We start from the raw sequence: 14,299 nt of genomic DNA, 5'->3' as shown, positions 1-14,299 counted from the left end.
TAGGTCATCATCAGCGAGGTTTTATAACACATTCATCAATTGGCCCACAAAGATGGGAACAGCAGTGCAGAGAGAGGGCGAGACATATACACTAATAGAGGTGGAGAGGAGGAGAATGTGAAGAATATGTTGGTAGAGGTGGCAGCCGGATCGGGAACAGGAACAAGAACAGGGGGGAAGACATATAAGAAGAGATGATATTATGACTGTAGTAAAGAAGAAGATGATGTTGAGGCAGAGGCAGAGACTTGGGATGATCCAGGTGAGGTACCTGGAGGAGAGGTTTGATGAGGAGATGGAGCAAAAAACCAACTCCAGCAGCGGAGACTTGCTTTTAGTGTGAGGAATTATGTGGTAGCTATTATTATAATCTGTCAATTCATCCTTACCACATTCAGATATTTCTCATCTGTCCATTTTGTTATGGGACATTTGAGTTACACAAACTAATCATTGAGCCCATTAGAAGAATAGAGTTCATGAAAGAACAAGATGTGAGTATCAAAAAACTTTTTCGAAAGACAAGCCTAGCACTAGGTCGTGTATTAGATGGGGTGGGTGCCTTGTATCATCCTGATGGTGCAGCTGAATACACGGGTGGTAACAAACATATATAACTCATCTACTCTACCAGGACAACCAACTACTTCATTTCATTACCAGTAAAGTCGAAACCTTTCAAGAATAGTGGCTTGGTGATGAGGACTCAAGAATGCCTAGTTCTCCTTTGTCAACAGGAAGAAAAAAAATCTCTTTTGTTCATACACGGATACTCCAAAAGCATACTAAATCAGGCCAAATAGTACACCTAAATTGCTAAACATCATGGATCTCATATCCTAAACATTAGCATATCCTGTTACACTGAAAAGAAATCTTGGCCACTACAAATTCTGGATCCAAGCCAGACAGAAATAAGGACTTGGATTTGATGCAGCTGAAGGCAGTAAAAAATCAAACCTTTTGCATCAGCAAGTTTTACATGCTTATAGTGTATCATAATTATCTTTAGGATTCAATTTGAAAATAGACTACTTATGCAAATTTAGTTTTTGGCAGTAACCAAATTAAAATAATATTCACCGCCATCATTGTGTTTCTACCATCATTGTTAGAAACACGCAATTATCAGTTTGCTTCTTCCATTATAAATAGGGAATCAGAAAGCCCACTACAATTCCGAACATACCAAAACATAACTATCTGTCATTTGAAGAACAAATAAAATTACATTTCTTAAAAGGCAAATAAACAGAGCACCTGAACAATGAACATAGGCTCAATATATTAGAATAAAGTTCCGGTTACATGCATCCAGTGACATACATGTTTCGATCTAGATTAAGCATTTAAAATCTTCTAAGAAAATTCCCAGAAACACAAGATTACTGTCCCAGCTTAGCCTTTTGCTTTTGCCACAGTCGATCCAATGCACTGTCAGCATCACCCTAAAAAATTATCCCAAAAGTATTAAAAAAATTCAAGTGAGGGTTGACCATTTACAAGGGACACAACAAGATACACTTCTATAAAAGAGAGAGAGAGAGATAATTTAGTAGGTCCAACAAAGCGAATCACCAAAACGGTACAAAATACACTTAACAGCAGAAAAAAACATGAATATCTAAAAATACCCCTTTGATACTATTCATCAATTACAAGATTTTTTCATTGACTTACCTGAGCCCTAACAAATCCAGACAACGCAAAAGTGGAGAATTGCCCTGTATACAGACCATTCTCGTCTAAATGGCCAACATTAATCTGAACAGATGCATGGTCCTTGGCAGTGATCAGTCGATTGGACGCAGAACTATTCAAATTTAATAAAAAAATCAAGTTAACATTAATCTCTTCATCTGGAGAAAAACGCATCAGATAGAAAAATATTCAAGCATCTTGCGAAGAAAAGGACCACCAGCTGCATATATGGATATACGCGTATATAAGCACGCATGCACATCTAAATGTATACAACTTTAAAATGAACAAGGAAACGCATATATAAGGATGATACAGACTAGAGCTCAAACCAGAAATATATGGATGTGTACAGGCATGTGCTTATGGGTAGTGTTACTTGGGAACTATACATGCAATAGAAGCCTAGAACTGGGACAAAATTACGCAGGATCATGAAAGAGAAGCAAATACTTTTTCACAGAGGAAAGAATTTGTAGACAAAGCGTGAAGAACATACCACTTCCTTGGGATATAGAGATCGACGTTCTCGCCCTCCTCGTTCTGCATCGTCGGAACTCAGATAGACCAGTGGAACTAAACTAAACTTAAACCCTAGCAACAGATCTCTCTATCTTTCTCTCTACCGTTCGCTCGCTGGCTCTCTCTCTGTTTTGTCACGCCTGCAGTAAGAGAACCCTAATGTCAGCCCCTATTCACACTGTAATGTCCACCTCCACACTTGGTTTACTCATCAGCCCCATCTACATACATACTTCCTTATATGTGTTTCCTTGATGTTGTTTGTGAGGGTCCAAATGTGGATTCATGAAGGTGGGAAATAGTTCAAGGTTCTCTTTATTATGGTATGTAGTCGTTAATCACAAAGAAAGATGAATGACATGCCCGCCCCCCCCCCCCCCCCCCCCGCGAGTGACTTGGTTTGACATTGGAGTGAATTGTAGCTAGAGAAGGTGTGTTGCGAGGCCAAGGTTTTCTTTATTTATTATGGTATGTAGTCGTTAATCACGAAGAAAGATGAACGACATGTTCCCTCCGAGTAACCTGGTTAGACATTGGAATGAACTGTAGCTAGAGAAGGTGGGTTGCGAGGCCAAGATTCCTTACTATGCATGAGTGGATTTAGTACTTGGAAAGATGTGAATGTTGCAATGTGGGAAGGGATGTCCTCCCTCCTTATGTCTACGCAGAAATGTAGTGCAAGGAATACATCAATGATCCCGAGTCATCTAAAGCATTTGGAGGCACTCATAGGATTACGTTAGCACAATTTTATAAAGCTCTTAGACGTTTTCTTGGGAGATATCAAAGTAACACTAGCAATGGTCCGTAGACCACTTTTAAAAGCAAGATAAATATTATGTCCTTGACCTTCTTATATCCTCCTCTTTCGTCGACTCAAGGACAAGCCTTGTTGCAAATCAGATAATGTGATTAAGATATAGCCATTGATTCACTATACTTCAATCTCTCAATGTTCATATCACCTGATCTGAGGTCTCATTTTCTGTATCCTAAATAAGTCAACATGCTAATGGGAGTGCTCATTGCTATAGACAACTCAAGTTAATGAGCCTAACGCCAACAATTGGTGATAAAATAGAGTGAACATCCAATGCCCATTAATAAATGTGTACTTACACAATATAATGCATCAGGTTGGCAACCTACTAAGCATAACTTCATGTTATGAAATATAACAAGAAAGTTTTAAACATGGATGTCTTTGTTCCTTCTAAAATTGTCCATGGAAAAGATCACATTACATTGCACTATAAGCACATACATCCATAGATATTGCATTTAGGCCTAAGACTGATGTTGCATATGCAACTTTTGGCGTCCATATCCAAACATGTGGCTTTGGAATTCAAGCATCAATGATGAACCCAACCCATATGATGCCAAATAAAGAGACCCAACAACTTGTGGGCATTGGCTTTATAGCATACCGCGTCCTTTCATTGAAGACACATCCTAACATCACTCAAATTATGCTTCTTGTTTGTTAACTTACACTATTGCTTCTTTAAGTAACAAGTAATATTGATATCAGAATTTATATGAATCAACAATCTTATGTGTGCGTTCATGGAGCTAAATACTTCATTAAGCAATATGCTTCTTCCCTATGTTTTCTCTGTTAACATGTAGTGAAATGCCATGTACATGTACATAACTCACGTATTTATGCCTTCACACTCTACTATCATTGAGCACATAAAAACAAGAACAATTCAACCCCAATTTTGTAAGCATAAATAGAGTGAAGATACATGACAAAGAAGAAATTATTCAAGACTTGATGTTTGGTTTTCAAGAAGATGGAGATGAAGCATTCTCGTTATAAGTTCTTTGAAGATGAGTTAAATCTAATAATTAGAAGCATTGGGCAATACAATGATCAATCCTTGTTTGGAATTCACATAATACATAGTTTTTGTGGTCCGTACAAAACCACCTATACATGAATAGGTCAATACAATCACGCTCTTCCTATACAAGACTTGTATATCATCATCCAATACCACCACCTCTATTGAAGAAAGGAATGATAGCAAAGAACCATCGTTTTGATGATTAAACCTCGTATACAAAAGTTGTCAGCCTCCAAACCTTGTCTTATGTTTCATTGAGGACTATCCAATTTTTTCATAAACTCATCATCAGTACAAGCCAGCATTGCTCTAAGATCAAAATGAGTCAGCCCTCTCTCCATAATCATCTTGTGTCTAGGTGCAATCCGCACTTCAAGAGAATAGCTAAATACCCTGCCAAACTCATAGGTTCATAAGCTTCTTAAAACTCATTGTGTTACGTCTAAAGATACTGTGATGCAAAGGTCTTACCTTGGGAACTTGACGACCTCTTTAAGTGGCAGCTCCATCACTCTTATTATGTACCTGAGTTTAGGCTTGAGAGTAGACAAACTGTACTTTAGTAACATTGGAAAGTCGGCAACCATTGCACCTAGTTCCTCTCTTCTAAAGCCGTGAAATAGAAAAAATTTCGCTATAACCTCGAGCTTCTTCGTCAAGCTACAGCCAACAAGTTCTGGTTGAAGAGATAGAACCTTCCCCACTTTTTCTATTGGCACCCCTGCTGTTTCTAAGAGGAACATTACCTGAACAAAATCACTTTTAATCAACAGACCATATACGTAGGCAGCATATATATACACATACACACATAGAGAGAAAGGAGAGCCATTTACATACATATATGCGCATTACCTGCATACATACACATGCACATTACCTACAGACACATTTCCTACAGACATACACACCATCTAACTACCTGCATGCATGCATAAACAGAGAGAGGTAATTGTTTCTTACAAGCGGTCTGATTTTGTTATTGAGGCTGTAGCTTAATAATGGAGGGTACTTTACAAGCACATCGCCGATTGTTTCTTCCTTAACACCCACATCACGTAAAAATCGCACCTATGCATTAAGCTCCATTGTATCACAGAATAGAATATGAGAGAAATAGAGTTGATTGGTAATTCCCTGTACATATTAATCAGAGAAAAACCTTGGGCGCAACATTGGTACTTAGGCTGAGGCAGAATACTGATGGTTGAATTACAAGAATTTTTCTTAAACCATAACCATCAACTCCAAGGTAATAAAACAGCTTGATGAGAGGTTTCCAGCCTTCCTCAATGTCACAAGCAATCAGTTGTGGTTTGCATGCCAGAGCTTTACCCAAATTCTCGTCATCCAAACCGAAGGATCTCAAGTAATTCAGCTGCAACATTAGGGCAGAACAATTAGATGCATAGACCTCTCTCTCTCTCTCTCTACCTCTCTCTACCTCTCTCTCTCTCTCTCTATCTCTCTATCTCTCTCTACCTCACTCACTTAGTTCTCATTTGCTCACCAAGAATTTTATGACTTGCTTGGGTAATTCACGACAAGTATATTATTATGACTTGTTAGACAGACATGAAGTGTCATACTCAAATCTCCACCAAGAAGGGTGAGTAGATATATGAGTGCATTATATTCACTTAAAGAGGAGTAGTAACCTCCTTTCAGACGGGGTTAGTATGATAACTTGTTAGACGGGCATGATAATTTAAGTGTCATACTCAAATCTCCACCAAGAAGGGTGAGCACATATGCGCGTGGATTATTTTCACAAATAGAGTTTTTATTACAGAATAGTAACTGCCTTTCAGAAGGGTTCAGTATAATAACTTGACAGACAAGCATGATAATTTAAGTGTCATACTCAAATCTCCACAAGAAAGCCGAGCACATATGTGCATGCATTATTTCACATACAGAATTTTCATCATAGAGAAGCAAACATATTTGGTTCACCTTATTAGGAGACTTTTCTGATCACAGCATAGCATTTGTAGTCATATCCAATGAAGAGATGAACCAGATATAATGGAAATACCAGATATACACTCAGTGGCATAATAAAAACTAATCAAGCTTTACACATGCATACCTTGCTGTACATCTCTTCCAATGAGAAATGGCCGAGACATGCTGGAAAATTGTACACCATTGTACCAAATTCGTCTCCAATAACACCAAGACTTGTGTAGAAGCTGATTCTTTCCTCTAACTCTTCTTTACTACATGCAAAAACTCTTGGAGATCTCTTCACAACCCACCCAATCCACTCACTTCTCACACCACTCTTCAATAAAATGTCAACCCGCTTCTTAAGTTCCACAATTGTGATCTCTAGTATCCGAGGTTCTCTTGTCAACACAATAGCGAGCTCCTTTCCTTTTAGATTGATACTTTTGAACCAATCGATTTTTGGTTGCAAATTTCCTTCATGATCCTCCACCATATAGATTAATTTCCCTATTTTCGAGACTGGAAACCTATTATGTTTCAGCCATCTACAAGTAGAAGAAAGCCAAAGGTTCACAAAAGTTATTCTTTCCTTCAATCTTGTCTTTCATTCTTAGCTCTTGCTTAAAATAACCCGTCTAGAATCCTCATAAGATTGTTAAACAAACTAACCTTATTGTTTTTGCTACTTTGGTTTTCTCGATGTAAATCCGAACTCGGAACGAAAATGGTGCATTTGCATACTGTGGACTTTTCCTCAAAGCAGCACACTCAATCATGATATGATCAACAAATTCTTGCATGTTTTTCACCATCTCATTACAGAAAGTTGAACCCAATTTCTGCCCCTTCAAGGCTTCGATGAGGAGCTCTTGCACAGTTTCTCTCCTCACTCTTAGAGACCTTCTCAGAGATATCTCTCTTTCAGAGAGACCCACTTCCCCTGTTCCTGAGATGATGTTCTCTACCACTTCATGGACAGTGCTAGTTTTCTCATGGCTTTTATACAATGAAGAAAGGTCTAATGTTGATGGTGATGACAATATGCTTGTTGGGTCTGAAGCTTCCCGAAAGTTCTTTCCTTCAGAGATAATCTGAGTGGAAGCTTGATACATTACAGAAGCTTTCTGATTTAGGTATTTCTTACCGAGCCTGAAGCAAGAGGTGTGAGGATGACAGTGGGGCGAAAATATCCAAGCTTTAAGACCAACTTCCAAGCAATCCATAACTATCGGAGAGTATGCAGGAGAACTTACTCTATTCCTCTGTTTCCTCAAAAGAATCTTCCACATCGTCTTCTTCTTCTTCGTCCCCGCCATGCTGCAAGCTCAGAGCAATCCATGGTTGCAGCAGAGCAACGCAGTGGCTTTTGTCAAAAAAAAATATTGTTCTTAAGCACTTCTGGAGGGTCTGTAGAGCTTTTGATTTATTTTGATAGATAAAAAGGATAGAATGTTTGGCAAAACGATGAGAGTATTTTTGAAATTTCCCCTAAATATAAATGGGGGGTGGAGGTTTCCATTCAAATGGTGAAGGTGTCTCTGGAGTCGAGCCCAATGGTCCCAAGCTCCGATTCAATTTCACACTATCGGGGAGAAAGGCGAACACTTGTTCAAGATAAAGAACAAGCTCCAAACATATGAAAAGAAGGATAGGCTTCGAACACCAATTGGGATCGCAAAGTTGAATATACTTTTAAAGTTTTATGCTTATAACTAAAGGTCAGACGATCCAAGAAATTGGACGATCACAAGAAACACTACAAAAGCAACAACAAATATACAAAATCATAATGATGAATTTATGCTTGAAACCAAGAATCGGACAATTGGAAGAGCATTACAACCATCTCACGAGAACATACTAGATTAGAAACCTGAAAAGCCAAGGTATTGAACCTCAAAAACATAATATGGGAGCATTGTCTTTATATGTTGCGGAAAACAAACAAGAAATGCAAGCCAACTAGATGATCAATCGCGAGAGTTATTATGGGGCTAGCTAGTTGGGCATTGACACAAAGTGAATGCATTGAAATGATTGCAACATCCAACGTATTTGGAAAACATTTATTCATTGGTTTAGTTGAATTTTGCATTCCATTCCCTTTATATTTAGAATTTCCAAATTTTAGCCAACTTTCTGAATGGAAATTGAGATTAATGCCATTCTAACACCATAAATACGAGGTTCTCACTCACCTTCATACTCATAGCGTCATAAATATCATCACACCCATAATTCACCATTATCATATTTGTGGGTATGATGATATTTATTGAAATCACACAACAATTGTTTTGTTCTTGGTTCGATGTATTATTCCATAAGGTAAATTGGTGAATCATATTTGGTGCATATCATCATCATTAGTCTGAAGTTTCTCAAAAGCACGAGGATATGCGAGACGACGTCGTCATGATTATTTTATTTATTTACTCAATTGACATTGATGATAATGGCAGATGTTGGTGAGGTTCAAATATATTGATGCAACGAAGTAAGCTATTGAGATTGCCGAATTAATATATATAAAATGATGATACCATACTTATGATGATTTTTATTCGTAAATGGGAAGTGATATTTGCGTAACTGGAAAGAGCAAATGATTTTTATTCGTAAATAGGAAGTTTTAAGGGTTTGACTTGCAATCATAAATTATAGCCTGTAGACCATGGGTACAAGGGATTGATGGGACGATTCCAAATCATTTTGCAATTAAGAGACTAGGAAGAGGAGTTTAATGTCACAACTCCCAATTGTTCAAGGGCACCTATGGCAATGCAAGAAGTTGACCACATTTTTAGGATGTAGCATTTTATAGAAGAAGGGGCTAGTATAACATCCAACCAAATTTGATGATGTTAACTAAAGGAGACAATGAGGTTGAATTCTGTGTACAAATCAATTTGTCACGACCATTTGCATCTCTAGCTATAGGGAAGATGCCTTCTCATTCGAGTTTTAACATAATTACATGAATACCCAACACAAACCGACGCCGATTGCATACAAATAATTCATCGAGTAGTCAATGTAGCCTCAACTCGATGAAGAAAAGAGCTTGCATCGACATAATATGTTTGCAATCAATACACATGAAGAAAATAGCTCGCACCGCGACATGTTTCTTTCATAGCCAAAACCAAATCGATCGGGGGGATAAGTCCAACGGATATCCCTAAATAATTGTCGCATATACATATCATCAAATTTTCAAGGAAAGATGTGAGTGGTGGGCCTGAGAGAATGTCTCTCAAGGCTCTTTCAAAAATCCATTCATTCACTGTGACTCGTGAGATAGACCAAAGCTTGTGTAATCATGATGAGCATTGAGAACCAATGTGTGTGACAAATAAATCAATAAAACCCTAACCCTAAAAAACTAAGGTACCAGCAGTAGGGAGGGGAGGGCTTGATCGGCACACCCTGTTACTTTTTAGATTGTGAAGGAAAACGACATGATAAAGGATTGTATGTTTTGGGGAGGGAGAAAGGAGCATGCAGCAGTACTGTGTTGTCATGCATGCACAGGGGCATGCCATGCCATGCCATGTCTCATGGCACAGCACAAAGGCATCATCAATAATAAATCCAACACCCCTCCTCCCCCTTTTCCCCATTCAGAGCCTAACAGCCTTGCCTCCTGCAATTCTGATCTTTCTGACATACTTACTTTGCAATCCGCTTGCCTGTTACCCTTCTTGTAAAACCCTAAATCGTATTATAAATTCCCAAATTATCATCATCACCCATCATCTACTGCTATAATCACTTATATCCAATGGCGGAGCAAGCTGCTGGAGAGGTGCAGGATCAAGCCAGGGAGCATGCCCAAACCCTATTCCAGAAGCTGAAATCTCACCGCCCAACCCCGGGGCCCTTGGGTTGGGTCATGCTGCTTGCCCTGGGAGGGATCCTGAGCGTAGGATCTGTCATCGGTCTCATTGTCCTTACCCCTGTCTTCATCTTCTTCAGCCCCATCCTGGTCCCCCTCGGCCTCATCTTCTTTCTCTGCACAGCCGGGCTGGTGACTGCCGGCGGCACGGCTCTCGCGGCCGGCTCGGCCATCGCATGGGTCTACAAATATTTCAAAGGCAGGCACCCTCCTGGGTCTGACCAAATCGAGCACGCCATCTCCCGCCTCCATGACACCGCCGAGCACGTCAAGCACAAGGCGCTCGATTTGGGCGGACAAACGCAGGCCACAGTGCAGGAAGCTGCTGCACCAGGAGCTTAGCAAGACCAGGTGTTATATAGATCAGGTATCTAAAAAGTCTTTGATGGCAGTTACTACTGGCACCTGGGCGGATGGCTCCGAAGATGAAAACTCATTTAGTGCCATCCTATTCAGGACCTGTCTGTTTGGTGTTCAAAACAACAGTATATTGTGTGATCAGATCATATATTATCCTAGTATACTATAATTTAAGCTCAGAAGGGTGAATGAATATGTATGGCTTTACAGGAAACTGGTATTGCCCTGCCCATTATGAATGATTCATTATTATACAGATTTTTGAAGTATAATATATAATGATGGTTTATCTTTACATTCAGTAAAAAAAAAAACTGCTGTTACATTCCAGATTACAAATGTATGAAATTAGAATTTTCTTTTCCCTTCTATTTTCAACGTATGGTACTCTTTATTTGATTGGCGTATATTTACAAATTCTCTCTTGAAACTGCGTGTTCATTTGGTGACTCTCTTTCATTTGGATATCTCCTACTTACTGGTGGTGGGTGAGAATTTCTAATTCTCTCTCGAAACTGTGTTGATTTAGCGACTTTTCATGTCCATATCTCCATAAGACTCGATGCCTCCTCCAAAAGATTGTGACCCGATTTTACCATTATCATTTCATATTGGCGAGCAATATATACATATAGATTGAATGTTGGCATTGATTGTCTTTTTATTAAAATTTATGTCCGAAGGCCAAATAATAGTCTTTGATCATATGCACCATGTGATCACTAAGAATTGTGAAAACCTACCATGTCTTGCCATGGCCCAATTCCTAATCCTTCAATATTCTTTTCATAATATATATCATCCCATGACCGAAATTGTATATGGTTGGTTTGTCTCTGATCATATACGTCTTCAATAATTACCTAGTAGGAAAAGTTAGTTAAGAAGAAAAGTGACATGTCTTGCCAAGGCCAAATAGTTTTTTGATCATATATCATATGGCATCCATGTTTCATCGCAGTGGCAGAGTTGGAACATTTCATCCAACAAATCCTCACATCTGTTATATATAACCTGGATAGATAATCACGAGTTCTCTTTCCCAAGTATAGCTATGATTGTTTGCATCGGAGCATTGGTTCTATGAGGGAAGAATCTTTGTAGACCCCATATTTTTAGAGGATCACTAGTTCTATGAGGGGAGTATCTCTTTGTAGACCCCATATTATTTGAGGATCGCACAGTCGAATAATAAATTGTACACTATTTAAGATTTTGTATGATGAAAGACCAGGTCGGTGTATCATGACATGAAAGATCCATGACTGCCACTTCACTGAGCAGTCACATTTTGAAGATTCATGACAAGTGACAGCTTGGGTTATCGGAAAACTTCTTCCCAAATTTCTGTGCAGATTTTCATGCCACCATTAATAAAATCCTTACTGTGATGCGCATCAAAATAATATCTTTCTGAAATGCGTCCATAATATGATCATCTATTCTACTGGCATATACATATATACATGACCTCCACCATTGAGATGGTATACACACACACACACACATTGAGCTCCATCTAATGAACCAGGTAAAATACGGTCAGCCAAGAGGCAAATTACAGATTAGTGTTTCATCCTTCCGCAGAGGGGTCAGTCCTCAGTAGAGATTACTGTTTCATTTTCCGTTACTGTTTCATTTTCCGCCAGAGGGGTCTGTCCTCATTTTCCAAAGGGGTGAGTTAAGATTAGAATTTTATCTAATTCTCTATTAATACTAAAAATATCTTGATCAATCGATCAGATAGGTCAATTCTACAGAGAAAATTTCCTACAAGGCCGGTGATAATTATCAAAATTACTAAAATTCCACAGAATTGCCAAAAAAGGAAGAACTTTCTAAACCAGCATATTCTGTTACACATGATGACAGGTCGGTAGTTATTAATTATCCGAAAGTAATTAAGGTCAGTGATTATTATCCAAATTACTCACATTCGAAATACTCACGTATCACGGATACATGTTCGTTGTTCAATTAATTAAAAATCCATCAAAAACTCTCGTTTCTTTGGTAAAGTGAAACAACAGAAATTTAGATAAATAAGTCGATACATATCTCAAAAGTCCGCCATATTTTTAGACAATTCCAAATTACAATAAAAAATTTCGATCTTATTATCGTATGTATTTACCAATCTGTCTTTCGAATAAAAAAAGTCATTTCACATATAAATTGTGGATGAAGATTGCGCTGACATATAATTACATTATCATATTAAATCTCTTGAACATTGATAGGATGTAGAGTTACCATTTTTATGGGAGGTCTTTTGGATCTTCAAATCTACAATATTTATATCATCGCTCGGGTCACACTTCTACTCAAAATCACCAAGTCTGGATTGATCACTGGGATGTACATCATGACAATCCCCATGTATTTCTTGATATATATATATATATTCACTTACCATAAACAGAAAAGGCTTCAAAATTAATCCTCTTTTTATGCCCCGGGTGCAGCCTCTAGCATGTGGCCACCTAAATCGCGAGCTTTGTGCTTCATGTGCTCCGCAGTGTCATGGAGTCTGGTCATGGCATGCTCGATCTGGTCAGACCCAGGCGGGTGACGCCCCTTGAAATACTTATAGATCCATGTGATGGCAGAGCCGGCAACGAGCGCAGAGCCGCCGGCGGTGACTAATCCTGCAGTGCACAAGAAGAGGATAACCCCCAGGGGGACAAGGATTGGGCTGAAGAACAGGAAGACGGGGGTGAGGACAATTAGGGCGATCGCAGATCCAAATGCGAGGATACCTCCCACTGCGAGCAGAGCTACCCAGCCCAGAGGGGTACGAGGGCTGTGCGTTTTTACCTTCTGGATTAGGGTTTGGGCGTGTCCCCGTGCATGATCGTGCACCTCGCGAGCCTGGTCCCGCAGCTCTCGAGTAGCTTGCTGGGCCATGGTATTTGAGCGGTTATGGTATTTGAGTGGTTAGGGTTTTAAGGATCGAAGGGAGAGAGAGTTGATGAGAAGAATGATTAGGGTTTTAAGGATGTAAGAGATGGTCACTGAGATGTGATCTAATGAGACAAGACAGACAGACAGACAGAGAGAAGTATATGCTAGGGTTTGATTAGGTTATGAATGGAGCAGCTATATGGTAAGTATGATCACTTTATCGAAGAGGAAGAAGAAGAAGAAGAAGAAGAATCTCAATTTCTTCTGCATGCATGCAGTGTTCCAATAAGCAACTTTTAACACGTGCCAAATTGCTATGGCACGTAAGTTTTTCCCAAAGCTATTATACCAACTTTTGAAGGTGTAAACCCACCTAAACTCACATCATATATGCCTACATATGTACATATATATTTTATATCCCCTTCCATCATCAACAAAACATGTTCTCATATTTCCTTCCCATAAAGCATATAAGGTGCGGTGCCATCATAACACACTCGCTATCGATTCTGTAAACACATTGCCCTTAACAACAATAGACCTGTGGTATGTAGAGAAAGAAGGAATCGATATGGTGGACCTTCAGAAATGTGAAAGCAACCCTCCAAAGCTCCCCCCCCCCCCCCCTTCCCCCATTGTATCAAGGAACTTTCGAAGATTGACAATGCATGTTGAACTATGTCCCATGGTATCTTGAAGATTGACAATGCATATCATGAAGCATCTAATAATGCCTTCTAAAGCTTTCATGGGTCTTATTGTTGTTTTGTGAATTGCTCAAAATAGTGACGTACATGAGTTGTTTGGCAATGAAACCTTTCTTGCACCTACCAAGTCTATCCACAAGCTTGAAAACAATCTTAATAAGTCAAAGAATGATTTATTCATGGATGTTTGGCTCAACTTATCACAAACAAGGGAAAACAAAGGATGTAATAGCCATGATTGTCATCACCTTCTAATCACATGTTGGGTGAGATGTACCAATAATCTACGTCATTCATCCACATATTTTTCCATGAAATCTCTTGGAACCAAAAGTCTTGCCAAAGACTAATGCATTGGAGATATACTATGCCATACATTATGCTATAGTAATTGT

At 39.0% G+C, this 14,299-nt stretch overlaps 3 protein-coding genes and 1 pseudogene across 3 annotated transcripts; 1 reads left to right on the top strand and 3 right to left on the bottom strand.

Annotated features, from left to right (window-relative positions):
• Nucleotides 1–1,263: 1,263 nt before the first annotated feature.
• LOC147869785 (Ribosomal protein S21e) lies at nt 1,264–2,367 on the bottom strand. Its single transcript, XM_087333114.1, has 3 exons — nt 2,201–2,367; nt 1,681–1,813; nt 1,264–1,448 (listed from the first exon to the last, which is right to left on the bottom strand). The coding sequence occupies exons 1-3, from the start codon at nt 2,248–2,250 to the stop codon at nt 1,386–1,388; spliced, it is 246 nt and encodes an 81-aa protein (XP_087189240.1). The 5' UTR covers nt 2,251–2,367; the 3' UTR covers nt 1,264–1,385.
• Nucleotides 2,368–3,978: 1,611 nt separating this feature from the next.
• Nucleotides 3,979–7,415, bottom strand: LOC147869784 (transcription termination factor MTERF2, chloroplastic-like). The gene is made up of 6 exons (XM_087333101.1): nt 6,702–7,415; nt 6,172–6,577; nt 5,242–5,457; nt 5,043–5,150; nt 4,551–4,825; nt 3,979–4,472 (listed from the first exon to the last, which is right to left on the bottom strand). The coding sequence occupies exons 1-6, from the start codon at nt 7,346–7,348 to the stop codon at nt 4,331–4,333; spliced, it is 1,794 nt and encodes a 597-aa protein (XP_087189227.1). The 5' UTR covers nt 7,349–7,415; the 3' UTR covers nt 3,979–4,330.
• A 2,273-nt stretch (nt 7,416–9,688) lies between these two features.
• Nucleotides 9,689–10,502, top strand: LOC147869783 (oleosin G-like). Its single transcript, XM_087339577.1, has one exon. It carries the CDS (start codon nt 9,817–9,819, stop codon nt 10,270–10,272), a length of 456 nt encoding a protein of 151 aa, XP_087195703.1. The 5' UTR covers nt 9,689–9,816; the 3' UTR covers nt 10,273–10,502.
• Nucleotides 10,503–12,716: 2,214 nt separating this feature from the next.
• LOC147869782 (oleosin G pseudogene) lies at nt 12,717–13,223 on the bottom strand (annotated as a pseudogene).
• Nucleotides 13,224–14,299: the final 1,076 nt, after the last annotated feature.

The sequence above is a fragment of the Azolla caroliniana genome, unplaced genomic scaffold, assembly GCF_043228905.1.
Source record: "Azolla caroliniana isolate FFs.n. ecotype wild unplaced genomic scaffold, voAzoCaro1.0.p SCAF_1, whole genome shotgun sequence".
Taxonomy (NCBI): Eukaryota; Viridiplantae; Streptophyta; class Polypodiopsida; order Salviniales; family Salviniaceae; genus Azolla; species Azolla caroliniana.
The sequence above is the reverse complement of the archived record's forward strand: the minus strand, read 5'-3'. Positions and strand labels throughout refer to the sequence as shown.